The following is a 27,440-nucleotide window of genomic DNA, read 5'->3' on the forward strand; positions in this document are numbered from 1 at the left end:
CTCCCATCATGCTCTCTGCTCCTGCGTCTCGGCCCGGACTCCCATCATGCTCTCTGGTTGTAACTCCCATCATGCTCTCTGGTTCTAACTCCCATCATGCTCTCTGGTTGTAACTCCCATCATGCTCTCTGCTCCAGCGTCAGACTCCCATCATGCTCTCTGCTCCAGCGTCTCGGCCCGGCTCGGTCTCCGAGCCTCCAATTAGCGGCGATGAGGCTGGACGAGCAGCAGCGTCTGATCTAATCAGCTTATCTAATTAGGATCAGCTTCTATCGGCACTGAGACACTTAAGTAATAAATAGGTGAGTCAAAGATTCAATTCAACGTCTGTAATCACATTTGTTTGCTCATTACAGTTTTTATTAGTGGCTAATAAACATGCAGAGCCTGAAGGAAGCGGAAAATCGGAGGAGCAGCAGCAGATCAGAGAGTCTGATTACAGATGAATCTGACTGAAACCACGGCTTCTGGTCGGGACCGGGAGATCGGGGGGAACCGGTCCTGCAGAACCAGAGATCTGTCTGGGGAGGACCGGAACCGGTCCCAGAACCGGTCCAGCTCTGGCGCGGGGTCACATGGGTCACATGACCGCAGATCAAAGCAGCTTCTTCTCTGTAAAACCTAGAAATGCAGAAGAAGATGGATTAACTGGAGCGGACCGGTTCCCAGCGGGTCCAGAACCAGAACCAGACAGAACCCCGTGGTTCAGATATGATCCGGGTCGGATTCTGCTCCGTCTCGCTGACTCCAGACTGGTTTTTCTGCGGTTGTTTCAGCCGTGAAACTGCTGGATTTTCATAACTTCACAGTTGTATTTTTACACGGCGACACAGACGGTTCTGTTCAGTCCAGAAGTGGAAGCTGGAGTCCATGTGTCAGGGGAGAGATGGAGAAGATCTATTTGTATTATTATTATTATTATTATTATTAGGGCCCGAGCACTGACAGTGCGAAGGCCCTATTGTATCTGTAGGAATTGTTTTTCTCGTTTTTCTCGTTTTTCTTCCGATGAAATGAGGGCCTTTTTTCCCCCTAAACGTGCCCCAAAAGTCACCAAATTTTGCACCAAGTCAGGCCTGGTGAAAGATCTGATATTTAATGGTTTGCATTAATGGGCGTGGCCTAACGGCTCAACAGCGCCCCCTAGAAAACTTTGTGCCTCAAGCCCCATAATACGGTTTGACGTACCTGCACGAAAATCAGTACACACCTGTATCATGTCGCAACTTAAAGAAAAGTCTCTTGGCGCCATGGCCGAAACCCAACAGGAAGTCGGCCATTTTGAATTAATCGTGTAATTTTTGGGCAATTTATGCCATTTCTTCGGCAGTTAATACGGCCCGAACCGTAACGTGCATGTCACGGCTCAGACAGGACAGAGAACCCAAATGCACAACACCAGACAGATCAGACTCCAAGAGACTTTATTCAGGTCCAAGGCAGCCAGGGGTCAAAACCAGGTAGTCAGGCAGATCAGGCAAACAATCCGAAGGGGCAGGCAAAATCCAAAAACCAGGAGTCATGCAGGGTCACAGGCAGGCAGAAACAGAACAGAACAGGAAGGCTGGAAAGCGAGGCTAAAACACTTGACAATCTGGCAACAAGCATGAGGAAATGGGCCCGTATATGAAGGGGAAACTGATGAGGGAAACCAGGTGTGGAGCTGGGCCGGGGAAGCAAAGGTGAAGGGAATGAGGCTGATGAGGGTGGCAGGATCTAGATGACAGGAGAGTCAGTAACACAGTAAAAAAAACCTATGAAACTGTGACCATGACAGCGTACCCAGGTGTGTTATTCATCAAAATGTTCGTCTCCATCCTGCGACGACGTGCATTACTTTTCTCAGTCAAAAGCGTTACCGTGGCGACGCTAGACGCCAAAAAGCGTACCCCCTTCATCTGATTGGTCCATATTTGATAGTTCCTACTTTCTGCCATAACTTTTGAATGGTTTGACATAAAGAGTCATGGTGGAGTCATTGGACTCGGTTTTGAGTCCTTGACTTTTATTGGTGAAAATTGCACGCGCGAGGGCCCGTTCATCGCTGCTTGCAGCTTTAATTATTATTATTATTATTACTAATAAATGCATGAAACCCAGCTGCTCTCTCAGGGACTCACGTTTTAGTAATTTAAGTTAGTAGCTTATTTTTTATAAGGGATGCAGGATATATGTTTTTTTCAAGCCGATACCGATACCATATTCATGTTTATTAATTTTTTTAATGTAGGTTCACCTGTAGTTTGTAGCTGGAGACAAAAGAGATGGAAGAAAAACTGTGCAATCTTTACTGGAGCTTTTATTGTCGGATATCGGAGCTTTTTTAATATTATCGGATTTATTGATATGACGTCCTAATTCCTGATATCGGCCAGATAAATATCGGAACAATATTTATCGTGCACGCTTATGTTTTATACATTATTTGGTGCAATAAGTTCCCAGTTAAAATGGAATAAACGTCAGTTACGTCTCTGCTAACGTCAGTTACGTCTCTGCTAACGTCATTACGTCTCTGCTAACGCCCGTTACGTCTCTACGTTAGCGTGAAAGTTGCAGCAACAACCAGGTATCTGCTCTAACAGGACTTGGTCCACGTAGCTCCTCCGTGGACACATTTCTAAAAGACAGGTTGTCTCCTCCTCAGACCCATGATGCTTTGCTGCATCCAGATTCATTCTTATGTGTCCCAGTCTTGCTGTTGCCGTTGGTCTTAGTAACTCCTCCCCTCCGCTTAAGTAAGCGGTTCTTTCCTCTTAACTCAGCAGAGAGTTGCTGCTACCTTGGAACCGGCAGCTTTAGCAGCTTCAGCAGTTTAAAGTGAGGAAGTAAATCTGTTGATTCAAATGTGAATCAGAGCTCGGTGACGTCATCGTTCAGGACGCCTCGTCGGTGAAATCTGCTGCTTCCTCCGTCTCAGGTCACGACGAGTCGCTAACCACTGACCGCACACAGATTTGCATTTCAGCAAGTGGACAATCACGACCCGGGAAACGATGGAGCTGTTAGCGGGTGTGTGTGAGTGTGTGATTGTGTGTGTTCATGTGTGTGTGTGTGTGTGTGTGTTCGTTCATGTGTGTGTGTGAGAGTCTCCTCCCAGAGCAAGACGCCGCTCAGAAGAGGAAGTGAGCAGATGGAGGCCGTTGTGGAGCCAACAGGAAGCGAGGACTCGATGGTTTCCTCATGTTGTGTTGGCAACGCTCGGGTTTCACTTCCCTGTTCTCGTGCAGCCAACAGGTGCTGCTGGTCCTGGGGGGGCCGGGGGGGCCCAGTCCTCCCTCCCTCCCTCCCCCAGACCTGCTGCTTCCTCCCTCCAATGCTCTGATGGAGGTTAGAGTTCTGGATCCTCCTCTGAAGCTGCTTCACGCCTCGTTGAGGGTCAGCGGGCGACAGCAGGATCCGTCTCCTAGAATAGTTAGCAATAGCAATAGTTCTGATGCCGGGGCTAGTAACGCTCGCCAGGGCCAGAAACGCTCGCCGGGGCTAGTAACGCTCGCCGGTGCTAGTAATGCTCACCGGGGCCAGTAACGCTCGCCGGGGCCAGAAACGCTCGTCGCGGCCAGTAACGCTCGCCGGGGCCAGTAACGCTCGCCTGGGCCAGAAATGCTCGCCGGGGCCAGTAACGCTCGCCGGGGCCAGAAATGCTCGCCGGGGCCAGTAACGCTCGCCTGGGCCAGAAATGCTCGCCGGGGCCAGAAACGCTCGCCGGGGCCAGAAATGCTCGCCGGGGCCAGTAATGCTCGCCGGGGCCAGAAATGCTCGCCGGGGCCAGTAACGCTCGCCTGGGCCAGAAATGCTCGCCGGGGCCAGAGACGCTCGCCGGGGCCAGAAATGCTCGCCGGGGCCAGTAATGCTCGCCGGGGCCAGAAATGCTCGCCGGGGCCAGTAACGCTCGCCTGGGCCAGAAATGCTCGCCGGGGCCAGTAACCCTCGCCGGGGCCAGTAACGCTCGCTGGGGCCAGTAACGCTCGCCGGGGCCAGAAACGCTCGCCGGGGCCAGAAACGCTCGCCGGGTCTAGTAACGCTCGCCGGGGCCAGAAACGCTCGCCGTTTTAAGACAAACATGGGAATGGAAGGATATTTATCAGATTTCCAGAGCAACAGTAAATAACGTCTTGCTAGTAAGGATGTATAAGATACAGTATAATATCATCTGTAAAGAAATTCATGCAAGCAAGACATTATGGGCTGCAGATTTACTGGAAGAACAGTGGACATGATGGAAAGATAGCCGGTCCAGAACCGGTTCAACTCAGGGCGAAGGCTCTCACGCGTCTGCTGGGCCCGATGAGCCCGGCGACCCGGTTCTGATCGATACGCTGATCGATGCGCTGATCAATACGCTGGAACAACGACGAGCCGCTGATCGATGAGAGAATCTGCTGCCTGGAATCCCTGGGATTGGATTCGTCATAAATGCAGCTGTTTGTTTGTTTACTCGGGTTCTGGACAGTTCTGGTCCCGGTCCTGGTCCTGGTCCTGGACCTGGACCTGGACCTGGACCTGGACCAGGACCAGAGACCAGGACCAGGTCCGTGAACAGATCAGTCAGAGGAATGCAGTGTTTGTGTTGAGTTCTGGGCGTAGCTGGTTCAGCTCTGGGACTGCAGTCATTTATCACACACACACACACACACACACACACACACACACACACACACACACACACACACACACACACACACACACACACACACACACACACACACACACACACACACACACACACTCTCTGTTGTCGCAGAACCAGCCGCTGAAACCCGGTAAACGGGCCGAGTAACGAGCTGCTGAGGAGAATCTGCTGTTCCTGACGGAGGGGGCGGGGCCTCAGAAGTGGGTGGGGCCTATAAGGTGTGGGCGGGTCCTCGGGGGTGTGGGCGTGGCTGCCGACCCGTTCAGGGACCAGGATCAGCTGGAGACGTGATGGTTCTGGGATGTTAGTCCATGGACGCTGGTCCTGTTGCCATGACGACGCAGCCTTGGCCACACATCCATGAAGGATCTGTGAGGGAAGATAAATAAGATAAATCATTATTATTATTAATAATAATAATAATAATAATAATAATAATAATAATAATAATAATAATAATAATAATAATTATTATTATTATTATTATTATTATTATTATTATTATTATTGTCATTATAATAATAATAATAATAATAATAATAATAATAATAATAATAATAACAATAACAATAACAATGACAATGATAATAATAATAATAATAATAATAATAATAATAGTAATAATAATAATAAATACATATGAAATATAAATAAATAATAAATACATATAAAATTAATAAATAATAATAATAATAATAATAATAATAATAATAATAATAATAATAATAATAATAATAATAATAACTATATATAAATAAATAATAAGAAATAAATAACAATAAATACATATAACAATAATAAAAATAAGAAATAAATATATAAATAATAATAATAAATACATATATTAATAATAAATAGAATAATAAATAGAAATATAATAATAAATAAGATAGATAAGCTCTTGACCTGGTTCCTCCCGGTTCCCGGTTCCCGGTTCCTCCTGGTTCCTCCTCGCCGGCCCGGCCGGCCTGTGATTGGCCCGGCCCACGTCCCCGCCCACCCTCCCATGAATGGCGTCCTGTGTCTCCTCACATGCTGCCGTCTCCGGGCCGAACATTCCTGGCCCGGCGGAGCCTCCCGTCCGGGCCGACACCAACAGACGGAGACAAACGGAGGCCTGTGAGCAGCTTTTTCCGCTGGGCTCAGTCACAAGATGCTGCAGCCTGACGGAGCCGAGCGGCGTCATCTGAGTCTGAGTAACGCGCCGCCGCCTCCGCCAGCGCCGGAGGGGATTATGGGAGTTAGCAAACACATGCTGCTGCATCTGGTCCAAGTCAATAACACTGTATCATCCCAGAGGAAGTGCAGGAGCGGGTGGAAAAACAATGAAAAGAAGAGGAAAATCAAACCCCAATCATTAAAACATCATATATCTTTTTATAAAAAGGGTTATCTGAAATCGAAGAAACTTTGTTATCTTCAGACACAATAAAAGGAAAGATTAGTGAAGTTTACAACATCCTCTCAGGAGGAGGTCGATCCACTTTTCAGTTGTTAAAAAAGATTTGGGAGAAGGAATTAGGCAGAACCTTAGATAAAAATGCCTGGTTAAATAATCTGTGGAAGACATTTTCCATTTACAAGTACAGGACTGTCTCCGAAAATTAGAATATTGTGATAAACTCCTTTATTTTCTGTAATGCAATAAAAAAAAAAAAAATGTCATACATTCTGGATCCATTACAAATCAACTGAAATATTGCAAGCCTTTTATTATTTTAATATTGCTGATCATGGTTTACAACTGAAGAAAACTAAAATATCTCAAAAAATTAGAATATTCTGGGAATCTTAATCTTAAACTGTAAACCATAATCAGCAATATTAAAATAATAAAAGGCTTGCAATATTTCAGTTGATTTGTAATGAATCCAGAATGTATGAAATTTTTGTTTTTTTAATTGCGTTATAGAAAATAAAGAACTTTATCACAATATTCAAATTTTCTGAGACAGTCCTGTAATAAAATTAAGGAAGCTAATTTTAAATTCATCCACAAATTCTACTTAACGCCAATAAAAATGCATAAAATATCAAAGGATATTTCGTCAAAGTGTCCCAGATGTAAAAAGATGGAGGGAAACATTCATTAGTTATTGGAATTCAATTAATTCCCTTACACAATCAGTCCTGGACAAAAATTTTGATTTAAGCAGTAGTTTATATTTATTAAATGACACATATAATTTACAACTAGATAACAAAAAATTGCAGAATATTAATTTTGATCATTTACTTTGCAAACGAATGTATACTTTTATTTTGGAAGAACGATTCCCTCCATCTTATAAGACTTTCATAGATTAAATCACAGCATTTCTACCATTAGAAAAACTAACCTTGGAAAAATATAATCGTGGCATCTTTTCAAGAATTTTGGTTCCCATTATTCTCTGGTTTAGAGAACTTCATTGTCCGCTGAATCTGTTTCATTGCTGTCATTTACTTTATGTATCTGAGGATTTCTCTGATTGCCTTTCTTTTGTGAATTAAAAGATATTTAAAAAAATAGAATAAATAAAAGTGACATTTAAAGGATCCAGCGGCGGATGTGGCGACGGCAGATTAAAGGCTCTAATAGGCAGGTTAAGGCGTTGACCCTAAACCACAACATCCTGCGTCTCCAGCCTCATTTCCTGTTATCTCTCTAATGTTCGTGCAGCTTCCTCTCCAAATTAAAGCTTTTCATTTGCACCAGTTTTCACCGTTTCACAGATTTAGACTTGCGTAACTAACGAGGACCGTTGTCTACCACTCTGGGTGGATTTATAATCGCAACAAACTGCAGCTTGAACAGAAATGTTGAACAGCAGATATTGTCACAACAATGTGTTCTGTTCTGCCGCGGGTCCTTAAAAAGTCTTAAAAAGCCTAATTTTGCTAAAATAAGGCCTTTAAATGTCTTAATTTGTCTAAAATCTCCATCCAAGGGTATTAATTTTAGAGGGAAAAGTTAATTTCATCGTTTTGAGGACAATCTGTGTTGCCAGGTTGGGCAAGTTTCAGCCCAGTTGGGCTGAAAAATATATATTTGGGCTGCTTTTCCTGGTTTTTACTAAATATTTATGACAAAAAAATTGTCATTATGGCATCATCACAAAAAAGTTTTCTTACACTCTGAAAAGGGAAAAGTTTATTAAATGGTTTTGAGGAGAAATAAACCTGTTTACCAGTTGTTAGACGCCTCAGTCAGGGTTGCCAGGTTGGGCGGGTTTCAGCCCAATTGGGCTGAAAAATACAGGACTGGGCGGGTTGATAAAATCTGGGCTGCTTTTCCTGGTTTTTACTAAATATTTAGGAGAAATTATTAAGAAAAAAGTTGCCATTATGGCAGAGAAAGGTAGAAACATACACAATAAGCCTGAACTTTTGTTTGGGCTATTTAGTGGGGTTGTGAAGCTTGAAATCTATTCCGCATTTAATAATTTAGGGTTTTAACATAGAGAATGTTTGATTCGGCTGGTTTTTCATTATTTCGGTGGGTTTTACATCACGTTTGAGCTGGAACCTGTCAGATCTGGCAACCTGGACCCCAGCGCTGGATTTCTTAGTGTCTTTTTGGTCTTAAATTTAGTTTGAAAATGGTTTTAAAAAGTCTTAAGCTTACCTCGGTCAAACCTGTAAAAAAAAGTTCTGGCGGTCAATGACCAGCAGCAGCAGGACCGGACTGGTCCTGATTGATTGATTGGTTCCGTATTGATCTGTGATGAAGGGATTTAGGGGAGGAGCACGTTGTTGTTACGTTGTCACGGTTACGAGGCGAGGACTAGAGGATGATGGGACCTGATGGCCAAAATATACGGCGGCGTGTTGTTGTTGTTCAGGCTTCCTGAACAGGAAACTGTTAATGTCTTCCAGTGGGGGCGGGGCCTCCGATGACACGCCCACAAATTGGGGCGGGGCCTCCGGCCTCCGAGGACACGCCCACCCATGTGGCCTTCTGGCTCTGATGAGCAGAAACCATAAATATAAATATTTTACTGTTATTTACCTGGTTTTGTGCCGTTTGTCGAATTTTAATCTTTAAATCAGTTTTCGGTCCTAAAAATCACAAACATGACGTGATGAAGAAAACCTCGTCCTCCTCCCTCCTCTTCCTCCCTCCTCTTCCTCCCTCCTCTTCCTCTCTCCTCTTCCTCCTCTCAGCTTGAAAGACACTTTCAAGATGCTCAGGAAACCTTTCGATGATGTCACAGGGGGCGTGTCCAGTAATGCCAAATAGGGACGGACGGTTTTTGGAGCCTCTAGAGGTCCTTGGAGGACCAGAATCCTGGACCAGAATAACCTGGACCAGAATCCTGGACCAGGATCCAGGACCAGGATCCTGGACCAGAATCTCCTGGACCAGAATCCTGGACCAGAATCCTCCAGACCAGAATCCTCCAGACCAGATATAACCAGTTTCAGCAGCAGTTCTAACCCTGGGGGTCTGGAGTCTTCATGAACGGTTTCACGGGTTGGAGCTGATGTCAGTCGACACCTGGAGGTTCAACATCCTGTCAGAGTCGGTGACATCAGACGAGCTGCAAGACTGGAATAGATGAGAGAGGGAGGGAGCTGGTCGCCACGGAGACCAGCCGGTCTGGAGACGGGCCTGATGAGCCCGGCTGCAGGTCCAGTCTCAGGTTCCCCCGGCAACGGTCAGTCTCTAAAGGCTGGATTATGGTTCTCCGCCGAGCGTGCGCCATAGGTTGCGCCGCAATGAGCACCTCACGCTGCACGCCACGTCGTGCCTGATGCACCTCCCAAAAAATGTAACTACGACCCAACGCAGACCGAGAGGGCTGTGATTGGTTTGCTTGGTAGCAACGCATTTCCGGTTTCCGGTTTGAAGCAGTCGTGAACTTTAAGCGCTCTTTTCTCTATGTGTGTGTGTGTGTTTTTTGGGTTTTTTTTGGGTTGTTTTGTTTTTTTGCACAATAGTTGTCCTTATCTCTTTGATTCACTGTGACCGGAAAAGCCGGAAGCTAAACAAAGTATCAACTAGCGCTCGCGGGGGGAACTGCACCGTGGAGAAATGGAGTGACGGAGAAGTCCGAAGGTTCACGACGGCGTCACGGTGATGGAGTAGGTTCTGTTGTGTGGCAGGGTGGAGGTGCAGCCACTCTGGTTGATTGGGTCACAGGTGTGTCCCATCAACCTCTCCACCCTGCCTGCCTTCATAAGGCATGGCTCTGCTGGGAGAAGAGGCTGCTGCTGTGAAGGAGCTGAAGCACGTGTGTGGGTGTTTGAGCGTTTCTGCTAATAAAAGGGATTCTGCACTAAACTCCGTGTCCTCTCTATCCTGTCGGTCGGGCCCCGTAGCACTCGCCGTGCTACATGTTGGTTTAACGCAGAACCTTAAATCAGGCTTTAGTCGGCAGGTTTATGTTCAGCTGGATCTGGTCCACGGAACCAGGATTCACTTCTCACCCTCGCTGGTTCCCCTTTTCCACCAAACCGGTTCCAGGGCGGGTTCTGGTTCTGGTTCTGGTTCTGGTTCTGGTTTCTGAGTTTGGAACCAGACTTTCTGTTTCCACTGACAAAGAACTGGCTCCGGTTCCAAAGTAGCACCAACTCTTTGCAGAGACGTAACTGACGTGGCTCCCCTTAGCACCCGAGCTGTAGAAAAACAAACTGGTTCTCAGCTGGTTCCTAGTTGAACGAGTTGTGAACCAGAACCAGAACTGGAACCAGTCTGGTGGAAAAACAGGGTGTCAGGTAGCTCTTGTTGGTTACGGTTACGGTAGTAGCTGTTAGTTCCCGCTCACTCATCACTTTTACATGTTCACAAGGGAAGTAAACGTTTAAAAGGTTCCCAGGCTCAGAAAGTTGTTGGGTCAGTTTCCAATAAACTGGTTCTCCAGGGGAGATGAGAACCTGCTGACCATTCTGTTACCTTTAATAGGAAGTTGCAGATCCAGTTGGTTGAGGCCACGTTTACACATAGCCGGATATTTACAAAAACGGATATTTCCCCCTCTACGTTTTGAAAAATTCCATCATTTGCACAAGATCGTTTTCAAAATCTCTTCATTTACACGAATCCGCATAAATACGCTGTTAAGGTGCTATGAGCCAATCAGAATCCTGGAAAAAACATCAACAAATGACACGTGTAACTTCCAGTTAAGGCTGATTTATGGTTCCGCGTTACACCAACACAGAGCTACGGCGTAGGGTACGCGGCGACGCAAACCGTACGGCGCATCGCCGCGTACCCTACGCCGTAGGTTCTGCGTCGATTTAACGCGGAACCATAAATCAGGTTTTACTTCCAAGATGAACGAGAGTCTTTGGTTTGGAGTGACAGAGAAGTGGAGTTACTTTTAAGTGTGACGTTAGAATATAAAACAGGTAAAATACAAGAAAATATTGACGGTTACAAACTAATTGTAACCACAGGTGTCACTCATGACGCTGGTGACGTTTCTGTCTCATAATGTGACGTTCTGAAGAATAAATGTCCCTTTCTCTCCGTTTACAAGCAAACGTGAAGACGGAGGTTTTTGAAAATCTCCACTTTAGCCGGAGTTTTCAGAAATGATGGTTTTTGGAGACTTTGAGCTCCGTTTTCGTGTAAACGAACGAACAAAACGCATGAAAACACCAGCGTTTTTACTCCGTGTAAACGGGGCCTGAGTTTATATTTTTTACTTATTATGGACTTGAATTGTTGGTATTTTAAAAATGTGTTACTGCTAATTCCATATTGAACAGCGAGTCTGTTAAAAGGTACAACATTTCCAATTAGGGTTATTATATATCATATTGTATATGATTATGACACATCAGTCTTAGACAAACACACACCACCACCGTTCAGGGGCCAATTTGGGACTAAATGTGTCTATTTATAATATATAATAACAATAATAATAATAATAATAATAATAATAATAATAATAATAATAATGATGATGATGATGATGATGATGATGATGATGATGATGATGATGATGATGATGATAATAACAATAATAATAATAAATACCTCCCACTGGGAGGGAGACATTCGTACAGGGTTTAAACGCCTCATGAAAGTAGCGACCAAAGGTACCAGACCATTGCGTTTATTGAGAATTTATCCTTATCGAGATAAGATAAGATTGTCCTTGATTCCTCCCTCAGTGGGGAAATTCTCTTTGTGCACCAGCAGTAACTTAACACACACATGCATGGAAAGGGTATAAAAAATATATAATTACAAAATAGAAACGGTATATACATTGGAATGAAAAATAAAAAAGTAGTGCAGTACGGGAAAGAAAGAAAAACTGCAAAAAACAAGCAGGTAGGATGTTTATGAGGTAGACAGATGTTGCACATTTGTTCATTACAGCCTGGTTGTCCAGTTTATGGTGATATTGATTGGAGGTCATTTCACGCCGTTGCCGTGACGCCGTTGCCGTGACGCCGTTGCCGTGACGCCGTTGCCGTGACGCCGTTGCCGTGGCGCCGTTGCCGTGACGCCGTTGCCGTGACGCCGTTGCCGTGACGCCGTTGCCGTGACGCCGTTGCCGTGACGCCGTTGCCGTCGTGAACCTTCGGACTTCTCTGTCACTCCATTTCTCCGCGGTGCAATACCCCACCAGAGCGCTAGGGGGGTGCGACCTTTTCCTGAATGGTTTATAAGACTTTTTCCGGTCACAGTGAATCAAAGAGATAAGGACAACTATTGTGCAAAACAAAACAAAAAAAAATCACACACACACGAAGAAAAGAGCGCTGAAAGTTCACGACTGCTTCACTAACCGGAACTGGAAATGCGTTGCTACCGAGCGAACCAATCACAGCCCTCTCGGTCTGCGTTGGTTCTGCGACCTGTTGACGCGTAGTTGCATTTTTTGGGAGGTGCGTGTCAGGCACGTCGTGGCCTGCGGCGTGGGGTGCGCGACGCGGCGCAACCTGCGGCGCACGCTGGGCGTGGATTTAACGCAGAACCAGAATCCAGCCTTAAGGTACTATTGGCCACTAGTTTCCACTAGTACCTACTCAGCTCGCTTCTACCCGCCACGCCCCCGTCTTGCGCTTCTCCACTACGGGCCGAGGCGGGTGGAGCCGTGCCAAGCAGATACTTTTTCTGTATCTACTCTGCCGAGGTTCTAAGCGGGCTGAGTCGGCCCTGGATCTGATGTCATCACAATACACGCCACTGATTGGTCGGGGGGTTGGGAGACGTTTGAATCAGGAAGCGGGAGTCAGTGCGAGAGTGGCTTCCTCATTTTATCCGACAGGCAATGGCAGCGCAAAAGTTTGTTTCATGATCCAACTCTGAGGTGCAGATGTTCATAAACCTGGTGGCTGAGGAGAGGAGAAAATTAAAAAGATCTAGACGGGCGATAAGGAACGACCAGATCTACCAGGAGCTCTGTCTCTTCCCAGCCGCTCGCGGCTCTAGCTGAAGGCTGATTTTTGGTTCCGCGAACGTAGACCCTACGGCGTAGGGTACGCGGTGACACTCACCGTACGGCGTAGGCTACGCCGTCGATTTAACGCGGAACGAACGCAGACGAACAAAATAAAAAAAAAACGTTGCCGTTTGAAGCTTCTTTCACTCTAATTTTTTAACTTGATATGGGACACAATCAACAGACCCAGCAGCACATCTATCATCTCCTCCAGGTTCTACATCTTTAGTGTTTTTGTCTTCTTCGTTTAGATACACAATCAAATACGTCACAGCAGCTTCTCCAACCTCCTACTTCTCACCTGGGTGTTGAAAAACAAACAAGGACAAAGCGGGTGGTGGCGGTACGAGGCGGTACGAGGCGTGACGAGCCGCCCCGAGTCGGGGCGCGCTGAGTAGGTACTAGTGGAAAAAGCCCAATAAATAAGGGCGGCTCAGTGGTGCAGTGGCTTCAGCAAGCGGCTCATATACTGAGGCTACAGTCCTCCTGCAGCGGTCGCGGGTTCGAATCCCAGCCTGCACCTTTCCTGCATGTCATCACCATCTCTCTCTACCCCCTTCCTGTCTGCTACTTCAATAAAGGGCCACTAGAAAAAAAAAGCTATTGAAAATAGACATAAGCTAAATTTAGGAGGTATTAAGAGAGAGAAAACAGTCCAGTTTGTGCACAATGGGGAGAAATACAACAGTGACAAGTCAGGTAGGCGAGAGTTTGGTTGTTTAGAAGCTGTTAAAAATTAAATTGTAAAGCCATGGACAAAATGAACTTTCTTAAATCAGGTAGATTTATTATTCAGGAAAATAGTCCATACTAAGTAAGGCATAGATAGATAGATAGCATGTTTTGGTGCATCTGCATGTGTCTGTATTTAATTACAGTTTTGTGTTTATAACGGCCTAGTTTGAATAAATATATGAATAATATTTGCACATCGTTGTGATTGATTAAGCATCAGTTCCATTTCAGTGATGCTGATATACGGTGTAATCTGATTACTATAATGGTAAATAATGTAATTTCAAGTTGATAATTGTATCTTTAATATGAACTTTTTGGGGGGCTTTTTAATGTTGTTTTGAATGTGAAATGTATTATGCATTTAATAATTTAGGGTTTTAACATAGAGAATGTCTGGTTTTTCATTATTTCGGCGGGTTTTGCATCCCGTTTGGGCTGAGTGTGAGTGATTGTTAGAGTGTGGTGGAAAAACAGAAAGATGGGGAGAAATGCGGAAAAATAAATCTGTTGTAAACTCAAATTAGAGTCTTCTGTATCTGGAATGAATGTATTCTTGAGTCTATAAGGTAACAATAATATAACAATAAGATAACCTTGTTTGAATTGTAAAAATGGGTTTTGGCTAAAAACAATCTTTAACTAAAACTAGACTAAAACGGACAATTCTGACTAAAATAAGACTAAAATGCTCAGACTTTTAGTCGACTGAAACTTGACACGACTAAAAGGAGAATGAACGTGACTAAAACTAATAAAAACTAAAATGATAGCTGGACCCAAAGACTAGACTAAAACTAGAATAGAAACAGGACAGAAACACTAAACCAGTCGGGGTTGTTATGTCCAGAGTAACAGGTTTCTTATGGGTTTAACTGTGACAGTATTCAACATGGATGTCTGGACGTCTCCAAGTGTGTGTATGTGTGTGTGTGTGTCTCCATGTGTGTGTGTGTGTCTCCATGTGTGTGTGTGTGTGTGTGTGTGTCTCTGTGTGTGTGTGTGTGCGTATTAGTGTGTGAGTTGTGCAGAGTCTCCACACCCCGTTCCTCTGCAGTGGGGATTTCCTCCTCGCCGGGTCACATGACTGCAGATATGGGTGTGGCCTCAGCATTCCAGACCGCTGTGTTCCCGAGTGTGTGGTGACGTGTGTGTGAGTGTGTGTACTAGTGTGTGTGTGAGTGTGTGTGTATTAGTGTGTGTGTGTGAGCAGCAACAAAGAAAGTTCCCTGTGTGTGTGGAGGGTGTAGCCTGCATGAGTTTGTTTAGCGTGTGTGTGTGTGTGTGTGTGTGTGTGTGTGTGTGTGTGTGTGTGTGTGTGTGTGTGTGTGTGTGTGTGTGTGTGTGCTGCAGCCTGCTCCTTTAGTATGCAGAGCAGGTGTGTCTGCAGAGGCAGAGAACGAGGGAGGAGGAGGAGGAGGAGGAACCTGAATAGAGGGATGGCCTGACGGAGGACGACAAAGGATGAATGAAACTGGTTTATGACCCGCTGGTGTGTGTGTGTGTGTGTGTGTGTGTGTGTGTGTGTGTGTGTGTGTGTGTGTGTGTGTGTGTGTGTGTGTGTGTGTGTGTGTACAAAGGAAGAATGGGTGATATTTGGACTCAAATTGAAATTACTCTCCTTGTCCTTAATAATGATGATAATAATAATAATAATTACAATAACTAGAAAATTTCCGGAAATTTTTATATGGGCCCTACTGCCCAATCGTCCTCTCTCGCTACTTTGGTTTGGGGCTGTAGTGGTTGTGTTTAAGGTGGTTCTGGTAGTGTATAAGGTGGTACTGGTTGTGTTTAAGGTGGTACTGGTTGTGTTTAAGGTGGTACTGGTTGTGTTTAAGGTGGTACTGGTTGTGTTTAAGGTGGTACTGGTTGTGTTTTAAGGTGGTACTGATTGTGTTTTAAGGTGGTACTGGTTGTGTTTAAGGTGGGACTGATTGTGTTTAAGGTGGTACTGGTTGTGTTTTAAGGTGGTACTGGTTGTGCTTAAGGTGGTACTGGTTGTGTTTAAGGTGGTACTGGTTGTGTTTAAGGTGGTACTGGTTGTGTTTAAGGTAGTACTGGTTGTGTTTAAGGTTGTTTTGGTTGTGTTTAAGGTGGTACTGGTTGTGTTTAAGGTGGTACTGGTTGTGTTTAAGGTGATACTGGTTGTGTTTAAGGTGGTACTGGTTGTGTTTAAGGTTGTTTTGGTTGTGTTTAAGGTTGTACTGGTTGTGTTTAAGGTGGTACTGGTTGTGTTTAAGGTGGTACTGGTTGTGTTTAAGGTGGTACTGGTTGTGTTTAAGGTGGTACTGGTTGTGTTTTAAGGTGGTACTGGTTGTGTTTAAGGTGGTACTGGTTGTGTTTAAGTTGGTACTGATTGTGTTTAAGGTGGTACGGGGGGGGCATTGCTGCCTTGGTCCTCTGTCACTGGGCGGGGGCCACGTGCCCCTGCGTCTGTGGGGACTCCATAACCTTTGGGGTGTCCGCCGGGGTGGCCCCGGGGGGGTTGAGGCTGGGTCCAGGGATCGGGCCTCCCCTGGCCGGGGGGTGCACGGGCGGGCGCGGCGGCGGGGTGGAGTCATTCCCAGGTGTCTATGTCTTATGTTGTCAGTATGAATGGAGGGATGTTGGACCATTTCCCCCTCCGTCTGGGGGTTCCGACGGCGCCGGGGGCTCCCGTGGAGGTACGGTGGGGCCCTGGCCCGGCTCGGAGGGCCGGCCCCCGTCAACTGGATGGCCGGTGGGGGAGCGTGGGCGTCCTTCCAGGGCCGGCTCTGCTGGTCCTGCCTCCTGGCTTCGGCCTCTGCTCCCCCTCCTTCCCCCCCTTACACGACTCATACGCACAGGCAGGGGCGGGGGGTCCAGGGCGTGGGGGGCATTGTCCCGCGTGGCCCGGCACTCCCCGCCTCACGGTTTTAATAACATTGCAGACACTGCATATTCAACATTTAATAAATACATTTAACAAGGATACTTAGTTCTGGAGGGGAGGGATCATTGTCAGCATGATACCCATCCATCCATCCATCCATCCATCCATCCATCCATCCATCCATCCATCCATCCATCCATCCATCCATCCATCCATCCATCCATCCATCCATCCGTCTGCAGTGATTATGATGTTTCTGACTGTGTTGGTTATTTACTGCAGCTGATGCAGGTTACCTGTTAGCGGTTTGATCTGCGTTGGTTCTGTTGGTTCCGTTGGTTCCGTTGGTTCTGTTGGTTCAGGTCCAGCAGAAACTGGATCCCGACTGGATCAACAGCTGATCGATGGTGGATCTGATAGTGCAGGTCTAACGTTTAACGTCCAGGACGTAAGACCGGCCTTAAACACCTGCAGAATCACTGCAGCAGAAATCATCTTAGAGCATCAGCCACCGGAGCGAATACTGTTAAACTAACCCAATAAAAGAGCCTGCAAAGTTTGCTTTGAGTGTCCAGATCTGCTGCTGGGAGTGTGACACGCGTGTAATTTGATCTGGGTTCCTGGAAACATGGCGGCGGCGTCCTAATCCAATCAGGAGTCGGCTAAACACAAACGAGACGGACAAAGAACAGGAACTCTGCTCATCTCCGTCAGTCAGAAGCTGCAGCGCGACCACTTCCTGTCTGAGAGACGCTGACTTACGCGTTTAGCCTGATTTAGTTCCTGCCGTCATTTGGACTCGTGGCCACGTAGGAAGAACTGGACAGCGCTCCATGATGTCATCCAAGGGTTTTTAAAGGCCGTTTTTAAAGCCTCCTTTTCCACGTAGTCGGTCACATTTAGCCGTTTTAGCTCATGCTAACCTGTAGCTAGGGATTAGCCCCGATCAGGTGTTTTTGGACCCGATCAATTCCGAGTATCTGCCGATACAGAGTCCTGATCCGAAACTTTTGTAACACATTAAAAAAAATTTACAAATGCAAAACAAACAGATCCAGGTTGTACCTTATTTTTATTTTATCATTTAGCATTTAAACAGCAGTTCTCTCTGAGTTAGCTTGAACAATCAAGTAATAATAGTGGAACTATTACCTGATTGTACCTCATTATACCTAATTATACCTGATTATACCTGATTATACCTCATTATACCTGATTATACCTAATTATACCTGATCATACCTGATTATACCTGATCATACCTGATTATACCTGATTATACCTCATTATACCTCATTATTATTGTCTACTTGCCAATACCGAGTACCGATACGATACTTCTGCCACAAAAATAACTAGGCTAAAGATGCAATGAAAAACGCAATGAATTGGAAGACAGGCTTTATTTGCAACAGATAAATTCAATAAAAATAAATTAAATGAGTAGAATAACTATTTTAAACAAAACTCACTCTCTTCTCACTCACTCTCTTCTCACTCATGTATCACTCTCTTCTCACTCATGGATCACTCTCTTCTCTTCTCACTCATGTATCACTCTCTTCTCACTCATATATCAATCTCTTCTCACTCATGTATCACTCTGTTCTCACTCGTGGGTATCACTCTCTTCTCACTCATGTATCACTCTCTTCTCACTCATGTATCACTCTGTTCTCACTCATGTATCACTCTCTTCTCACTCACGTATCACTCTCTTCTCACTCATGTATCACTCTCTTCTCACTCATGTATCACTCTCTTCTCACTCATGTATCACTCTCTTCTCACTCATATATCAATCTCTTCTCACTCATGTATCACTCTCTTCTCACTCATGTATCACTCTCTTCTCACTCATATATCAATCTCTTCTCAATCATGTATCACTCTCTTCTCACTCATGTATCACTCTCTTCTCACTCATGTATCACTCTCTTCTCACTCATGTATCACTCTCTTCTCACTCATGTATCACTCTCTTCTCACTCATGTATCACTCTCTTCTCACTCATGTATCACTCTCTTCTCACTCATGTATCACTCTCTTCTCATCACCGCTGACTGCAGCTCAACATCTCCCCCTAGAGGAGCTAATCAGTAACTACAACAACAATGAAGTGGTATCGGAGAATTGTTGCGAGTACAAGTTTATGAGAGCAGTATTGGCCCCGATACCGATACCAGTATCGGTAATCGGGCATCCCTAACCTGATTGTACTTGATTGATTATACCTGATTGATTATACCTGATTGATCATACCTGGTCATACCCACCTTGTGGCCCCTGGTGGTCTGGAGAGGAACTGCAGCTGATTTGGTCGTTGCAGCTTCATCACTTCAATGTTGTGGTGTCGTTCATGCTGTCAATCACAGCGCTGAGTCACCTGTCACACACACACACACACACACACACACACACACACACACACACACATGATAAGGAATGCTCACCTTTGGCCCGGAGTGGGCGTGGCCTGCGTGCAGGTGGGCGTGGCCTGGAGGTCAGGCAGGAATGCTCACCTTTGGACAGGAGTGGGCGTTTCCAGCGTCGCCATGGCAACGGGCCTAGCTGCGTTGCCAGTGTTTACTGCAGTGAGAGAGAGTTGAGCTGAATGAGCTGCTGTTGCCACGGTGAAGTAAAACAGCGTCTGTAAAACAGATATTCTCGTTACCAGAGAAACCGTCCAGGTCCTTAAAGAGTCTTAAAGAGCCTTAAATCCCAGTTTTGATAAAATAAGGCCTTTAAATGTCTTAATCTGTCTTAAATCTCAATCCAAGGGTCTTCATTTCAGAGGGAATGTATCCAATCATCATTAACAAGTTTATTCTATCGTTTTGAGGAGAATCTCCTGTGGAGGTTCTAAATCTGTGTTGCCAGGTTGGGCAAGTTTCAGCAAAATATATACTTGGGCTGCTTTTCCTGGTTTTTGCTAAATATTTAGGAGAAATTATTAACTAAAAAGTTTCCATTGTGGCGGAGAAAAGTAGAAACTTACACAATAAACTCACTGATATTTGATTTAAGGAGCCTGAACCTTTTTTGGGCTATTTAGTGGTGTTGTGAAGCTTGAAATCTATTTTGCATTTAATAATTTATGGTTTTAACATAGAGAGTGTTTGATGGGCTGTTTTTTTTTCATTATTTCTGGGGTTTTACATCACGTTTGGGCTGGAACCTGTCTGATCTGGCAACCTCAACCTCAGCACTGGATTTGTTAGTGTCTTTTTGGTCTTAAACTTAGTTTGAGTATGGTATTAAAAAGTATTAAATTGGGCTGAGAAATATATATCTGGGCTGCTTTTCCTGGTTTTTACTAAATATTAAGGAGAAATTATTAACAAAAAAGTTTCCATTATGGCAGATAAAAGTAGAAACTCTGATATTTGATTTGCTTTAATCTACTCAATTTAATTTTAGTCTTTGTTTGGAGGCTGAACTTTTTTTTAGCTTCATTTGCTTATGACTTGAAATGTATTATGCATTTAATAATTGATGGTTTTAACATAGAGAATGTCTGATTGGTTTTTCATTATTTCGGCGGGTTTTTCATCGCGTTTGGGCTGAAAACTGTCAGATCTGGCAACCTCGACCTCAGCGCTGGATTTCTTGTCTTTTTGGTCTTAAATTTAGTTATAAAATGGTATTAAAAAGTCTGAAATTTCCTGAAATATCAAGTATTGAAGTTGAAACGGCGTGAAATGAGCGTGTGATGTGCTCTTGCTTGATTCTGGCGTCTGATTGGTCGGCTGCTGTCTGCCGTCACGTGATTTCTCTGTGTTTACAACACAAACTTTTACAGCTCCTGGAGCTCACAGCTGTGATTTCCGCCTGCACTAAACGGAGTTTTATAGTTTTAAAGTTCAGACACGCCTCAGGAAGTGCGGAGGTCGTCGTGGCTGCCGGAGAAGAAGAAGCTGCTAAACCTGTTTTCCTACTCTGACATTTACTCTGAAAGCATTATTTTTCTCTCCTAATTGCGTCTGATTGGGCCGTCGAGCTGCCGGGGAAACCTGTTGCCACGGTTACGCGGCCCAGCGATGCTGGAACTGCAGCGTGGTCCCGTTACCATGGTGATCTGCTGAGTCAGCGCGTCTCTGCAGTTACACTTGTGGTTCGGACCGACGCTGGAAGTAATGTGAGGAGTTGATGGAAATACGGTCTGAGGGGTTTCTGCTCATGTTTTAGGATGTTTCTGAGGATATTTTTGATGTTTCTGATGTTTCTGCTGATGCAGGGCGACGGCAGGTCCTTAAAAAGTCTTAAAAAACTCTTATTTTTGCTAAAATAAGGCCTTTAAATGTCTTAATTTGTCTTATTAAGTTTTTTACATCGATAATGTTTGATTCTGGCTGGTTTTTCATTATTTTGGCAGGTTTTACATCACATTTGCACATTAACCTGTCAGATCTGGCAACCTCGACCTTAGAGCTGGATTTCTCATTTTCTTGTTTGAAAATGGTATTAAAAAGTCTTAAATTTACCTCGGTCAAACCTGTGGACGCCCTCTGATGTTTCTGCTGATGCAGGGTCCTTAAAAAGTCTAATTTTGCTAAAATACGGTCTTTAAATCTCAATCCAAGAGATTTCATTTTAGAGGGAATGTATCCAGTTGTCATTAAAAAGTTTATTTAATCGTTTTGAGGAGAATCTCCTGCGGAGGTTCTAAATCTGTGTTGCCAGGTTGGACTAAAAATATATATCTGGGCTTCTTTTCCTGGTTTTTACTAAATATTCAGGAGAAATTATTAACAAAAAAGTTTCCATTATGGTAGAGAAAAGTAGAAATGTATACAATAAACCCACTGATACTTTATTTGCTTCAATTTACTCAATTTAATTCTAGTCTTTGTTTGGAGCCTGAACTTTTTCTGGCTTCATTTGCTTATGACTTGAAACTTATTATGCATTTAATAATTTACGGTTTTAACATGGATAATGTCTGATTCAGGCTGGTTTTTCATTATTTTGGCGGGTTTTACACCACGTCTGGGCTGGAAACTGTCAGATCTGGCAACCTCGACCTCAGCGCTGGATTTCTTAGTGACTTTTTGGTTCTAAATTTGTTTGAAAATGGTATTAAAAAGTCTTAAATTATCCCCGGTCAAACCTGTAAATGCCCTCTGATGTTTCTGCTGCTGTTTCTGCTGACGTTTCTGATGTTTCTGCTGATGCACGGGTCCTTAAAAAGTCTTAAAAAGTCTCATTTTGCTAAAATAAGGTCTTTAAATGTTTTCATTTATCTTAAATTTCAACTCAAGGGTCTTAATTTTAGATTAAATGTATCCACTCATCATTAAAAAGTTAATTTCATCGTTTTGAGGAGAATCTCCTGCGGAGGGTCAGAATCTGTGTTGCCAGGTTGGGCAAGTTTCAGCACAATTGGGCTGAAAAATATATATATTTGGGCTGCTTTTCCTGGTTTTTACTAAATATTTAGGAGACATTATTAACATTATGGCAGAGAAAAGTAGAAACAAACACTTTAATCTACTCAATTTAATTGTAGTCTTTGTTTGGAGCCTCAACTTTTTTTAGCTTCATTTGCTTATGACCTGAAATCTATTCCACATTTAATAATTTAAGGTTTTAACATATATAATGTCTGATTGAGGCTGCTTTTTCATTATTTTGGCGGGTTTTACATCATGTCTGGGCTGGAAACTGTCAGATTGGCAACCTGGACCTTAGTGCTTGAATTCTTAGTGACTTTTTGGTCCTAAATTTGTTTGAAAATGGTATGAACAGGGTTCCCACGGGTGCTTGAAATCCTTGAAAGTGCTTGAATTTCAATGATGTGTTTTCAAGGCCTGAAAAGTGCTTGAATTTTAGTTTAAGTGCTTGAAATTATAACTGTGTCTTTTACAAAATTGGGATCAGAATAAAATCAGTACGATGAAACATAACTAGATATTTTCAGCACAATACAATGAACATAATTGTGATAAAAATCGGAAAAAACAATTATGAGTTTATATATTCCTGTAGATATTTTACCCCAGCGATGAAGATTTTGAAAATTACCCTTGAAAGTGCTTGTACTTGACATTGAAAAATGTGTAGATTTGTATAAAAAAGTCTTAAATGTTGCTTGTGTTTTTGTTTCCTGTGCAGCTCGACCCAGCAGGCCATGCCCCCGTTTCCATGGTGACGGTCGTCCCGGTCAGGAGTTAACCCCAGCGTTTGAAGAACCGCATTACCCACAATCCCCTCTGCCTGCCAGCCCCCCCCCCTGAACCAGGACGCCTGAGGGCCCCCCGGAGACCAGGACCAGGACCGGGACCGGGACCAGGACCGGGACCAGCATGGCCAACAACACGGAACACCCACCGGGGAACTCGGTCGCCGACGGCAACCATGATGGGGACTTCGGGGTCACGGTGGAGGATCTCCGCGACCTGATGGAGCTGCGGGCCGGCGAGGCCGTCGGCCGGATCCAGGACCAGTTTGGGGACGTGCAGGGGGTCTGCCGGCGCCTCAAGACCTCCCCCGTGGAAGGTGAGGGGGCGTACCTGACCCCCGGGGGGTCCTGGGGGTCCTGGGGGACCTGCAGGTCTGGATCTGGACCCTAGTGGTCTCTAGAGGACCTGCGGGTCCTCTAGAGACCACTAAAGTTTAGAGTGTCGTCTGCATATAAACTGATATTTGGTTTAATCAACAGCATGTAGAAGTCCTCATACAGAGCTTTGAGGTACTCCTGGGGGGAAACCTCCAGACCTGCAGGTCCTCTACCGACCACTAGGGTCCAGATCCAGACCTACTCAAATTAAATAAATAAATAAAAGTAAATAAATACATACAATTTTACATCATAAAAAGATTGATTCATGCTCACCTTATAAGTGTAAGAGGAGATTTATTTTTGTTAAGAAGGTTATTTTGGTAATTCAGGGTTCATTATTTCATAAACATATTCTTTATATTGTGATGTAAATCAGGGACTAGTTTATCTGTAGTGATTAGTCTGTTCTAGATTGGGCGGAGTGATACGCCACAGTACGGCACTAGGTGCTGAGTTGATGTTCTAAAATCCTACACTGTTGAGGGACATTAAAGTACACTGGAACTCAGCAGAAGTTTCCCCGTGTTTATCCTACTCACCACCCCAAAAAAAAGGTTTAATTTAATAAGGTAAGGCTTAACTCTACACCAGCCTTACATAAGTAAAAGTTCAGAGCTCAAAACCCTGCAAGAGTCCTGTGATCGGGACCAAAACGGGACTAGTTTCTTCTGAGGCGGAGGAAGATTTTGGTCCGCGGGTCGAGGCGCGTTCATCACCAATACGCTGCGCTTTACTAGTCAACACAATATAGGCTATTAATATTAATAATCCAATTTCGCAATACAGTTTGTCACCTCCACGACACGTATCGTGACGTTTTTGTATCGCAAAACTTCGTGGCACAATATATTGTTACAGCCATAGTGCGTATCCAGTAGTGATGCACCGAAATGAAAATTTGTGGCCGAAACCAAAACCGAAAATAATAATAAACAATTGGCCGAATACCGAACAATACCGAACATGGTTCTTCAGCAGTTTTTCATTTATTTTGCCAATATTTTCACCATTGCATAAATCGAATAAATTTGATTTAGGCTTTTCAAAGAAAAAAATATTTTACAAAATTACAAGGTAGAAAATATTTGTTGAACATAAAAAAATGATTTTTTTTAAATTTCCCAGCATTATGTTGTTTTGGTTCCACCTCCTGGTGAATGTTAGGTAAAATTCTTATGGGGTTAGTTTTTGGTTGGCCAACGATTTATGTAGTGCGCAACGTTACGGGACGGAGCGGCCAGTCTTTTCCTTATTTTACAACGCCGTTATTAATTGTTCGGTTTTTTTCCCCACTTATTCCACCGAACACCAAAAGTGTTTTTTTGCCATTTTCGGCCGAACAATTTCGGTTACCGAAAAATTTTGGTTACCGAACAATCGGTGCATCACTAGTATCCAGGTGTATGCAGGTGTATGTACCGTATTTTCCGCACCATAAGGCGCATCATATTATAAGGTGCACCATCAATAAATGGCCTATTTTCAAACTCCCTTTATGTATAAGGCGCACAGAATATACTGTAAGATAGCGTAGTAGTGGCTGGGGTTGAGTTACGTATCTATCCGATGGACCTGCGCTACAGAAAATGCAAAAAAAAACAAAACCAAGAAGAAAAGTACTGTAAGTCAAAGCTTTATTAACAAAATAAAAACCAGCTTTTTGAAAACTTTGTTGACTCCCAAAACAAACGCGAAGGGGAACTTTTCCAATTCATCCCTGAATCCCTTGAAATCTTCTTCTTCCGTGTCGGAATAGAGCAGCTGGGCGATGGAGCATCCAACGGTCCCGGCTCGTCACAGTCGCCCTGATGCGAGTCTGCGTGGGCGGCGCGGCCGTCCCGTCTCGGTGAACGTGTTCCCCTTCCGCCATCCGCTAATCTGATAGCCTTGAGTTTGAACTCTGCGTCGTAAACGTGTCTCTTTAAAGGGGTCTATACACAAGTGATGTGAGACTGTAATAAATTACAGTTTTGTGTGTGTGTGTGTGTGTGTGTGTATATATGTGTGTACTTGTGTGTATGTATATATGTGTGTGTGTGTTTGTGCATGTACACTTGCGTACCTATTCAACACTGGACCTCAGTGTCGTTACACACTCATGAACAGTGGACCTCAAAGCCAGCAGGGGACATTTTTCAGGTCCTCTGATGATCATGCTTTAAATCAGTGTCTCCCAACCTGGGGTCCGGGCCCCCTCGGGGGGGGCGCCAGAGATCTCTGGGGGGGCGCGAAACTTTGTCTGCTTTGAAATTATGCAGTTGTAAAAATTATATTTGCCAATGAGTCATTCATAAGACATTGTTAGGAATAATTTATGAATGTCTTGAATATTTTTTGTGTTTTTTATACACTGGTGACAAACACAGGAAATGATTTCATTCCTTATTATTGTATCATTACTCAACATTTAATCTACTCCGACAGGTTGTTAAAGGAAAAATGTTAAAAAATGTTGGTCTCATATTAAAAGAGACATTTTTCAGAAAATATTTTTATGTCCTTTAATGTTCTTTTGTGCGTATTTTATACATTGGTGACATTGGAGAAAAACAAAGTCATATGTATACAGAGTAAACCAAAGAGAAATGTATCAAAAAAACATAATTAATATTCATTTTTTCAATTAAAGACTATTTTGGTGCTAGTACGTACGGGTCGGGGGGCTTGGCTGGTCATAGACACAAGTAGGGTGGGAAAAAGGAAAAAAGGTTGGGAACCACTGCTTTAAATCATGCCAAAATCATGTCTAATACCCTCTGGTAAATCTTTTAATATATTTGCCAAGAGGGGACATGAAGGTGTGCGAGTGTTAAACTCTATACTCAGCACTGCTCCTGCTGGCTGGAGCAGGGATTGCAACGATTCATTCACACACGTCGTTTTTAACACACACTAGTGTGAATTGCTGACAGCAGCAGGCAGCCTTTCAGACTGTAGAGGGGCTATTTATCAGGCTACTTCATGAAGAAACCAGTCTTGAAACATGATTTATTGGTTTTATGACAAAAGATTAAAGGCTCAACTTTATTGGATGTCTTAAGTTTACATTTTTCAGTGTTTCAATATAATTTTGTGCTTAATCTACACAAACAGGATTTCAATATATTTGTTAATGCACATTACAGAAAACACAATGACACAGGTTCCCTCATGGACAAAAATTCAAATTCCAAAATTTATGAAAAGAAGAAATATTATTTCTTCTTTTCATACATTTTGGAGTTTGAATGTTTCTGCTTATTAAGCTAAATGAATAATACTATGTAAGAAATATATGACAGCTGTGTGTATCGTTTTGAAGGACAGAATCAGTTTTGCGAGGAGTGAACTTGGATTTGAGTGCAGTGTTTTTTGCAAGAGATTTGTGGAGGTTTGGCAAACTGATTAACTCTTTTCAGTTTTGTGTTTAGTTTTGGGAAACCAAGTTATACTTTCAGGAAATGTGTTTAAACATTTTGGATAAACTGTAAAATGAAATGCTACCCAGAAGGCAAAGGAGTAATAAGTTAATTACAATCTAAAAAAGGAAAATAAAAAACAATCAGGATAACATTAGAAATATAATGATCAGTCTACAATTGGACACTACACTATGTTACTTTGTTGATTTACATTATAGAAAAAAGGTCCACACTTGAACTGTATGAAACGACAGGAGTCCACTGTTCACTGGTACATAATGACACAAGTTCCCTCTTAGATAGTATGAAGTGACAATCACACTCTAGCAGGAGTGAATAAAAGAAACAAGCTAATTTAATACTTGTGAGAAAAATATCTCAACTAAATAGTCTCCTGGAACAAGACTCATTGTTGTGTTTTTTGTAACAAAACATAAAGACTGAACTTTAGTGGATGTCCTAACCAGTTTCAAGCTTCACGCTGTATTAAAATAAAGGGCTACCCACTCATCAAAAATAAGACTTTTACTACAACTTTATACATGTTCCCTCTTGTCTGTTCAATCTTTATGTGACACAGATTACAGCTGTCAGAAAAAAAAAAATCCTACATGAAAGTATTTTTTCCCATGACAAAATTTCTGCGTCCATTTCTTTGCATATCTACTTGCAAACAATGGATGGTCATTTAAAGGCTGATTCACAGTATTTAGTGTGAAAGGGATCAAGAACTAATGAACTATTTCTGTTCAGAAGAGGACACAAGATATTAATTAACTTCATTTGAAGATGATTAGCAGTATAGCAACCTGATTTAATAACTGATTTGCTTTACAATGTGGTTGTTTCCTGATGATGATTTTT

General features: G+C 43.5%; 1 protein-coding gene across 4 annotated transcripts in view; it reads left to right on the plus strand.

Moving 5' to 3' along the window:
* Positions 1-27,440, plus strand: part of LOC133448242 (plasma membrane calcium-transporting ATPase 1-like) — a 96,919-nt gene that overhangs the window by 16,572 nt on the left and 52,907 nt on the right. For all 4 annotated transcript variants that reach the window (XM_061726587.1, XM_061726590.1, XM_061726588.1 and 1 more), the window contains exon 2: positions 22,728-23,111. In XM_061726587.1, coding sequence (XP_061582571.1) covers positions 22,919-23,111 — 193 coding nt within the window. In that variant the 5' untranslated portion in view covers positions 22,728-22,918. The remainder of the gene's footprint in view (positions 1-22,727; positions 23,112-27,440) is intronic.

The sequence above is a fragment of the Cololabis saira genome, chromosome 8, assembly GCF_033807715.1.
Source record: "Cololabis saira isolate AMF1-May2022 chromosome 8, fColSai1.1, whole genome shotgun sequence".
Taxonomy (NCBI): domain Eukaryota; kingdom Metazoa; phylum Chordata; class Actinopteri; order Beloniformes; family Belonidae; genus Cololabis; species Cololabis saira.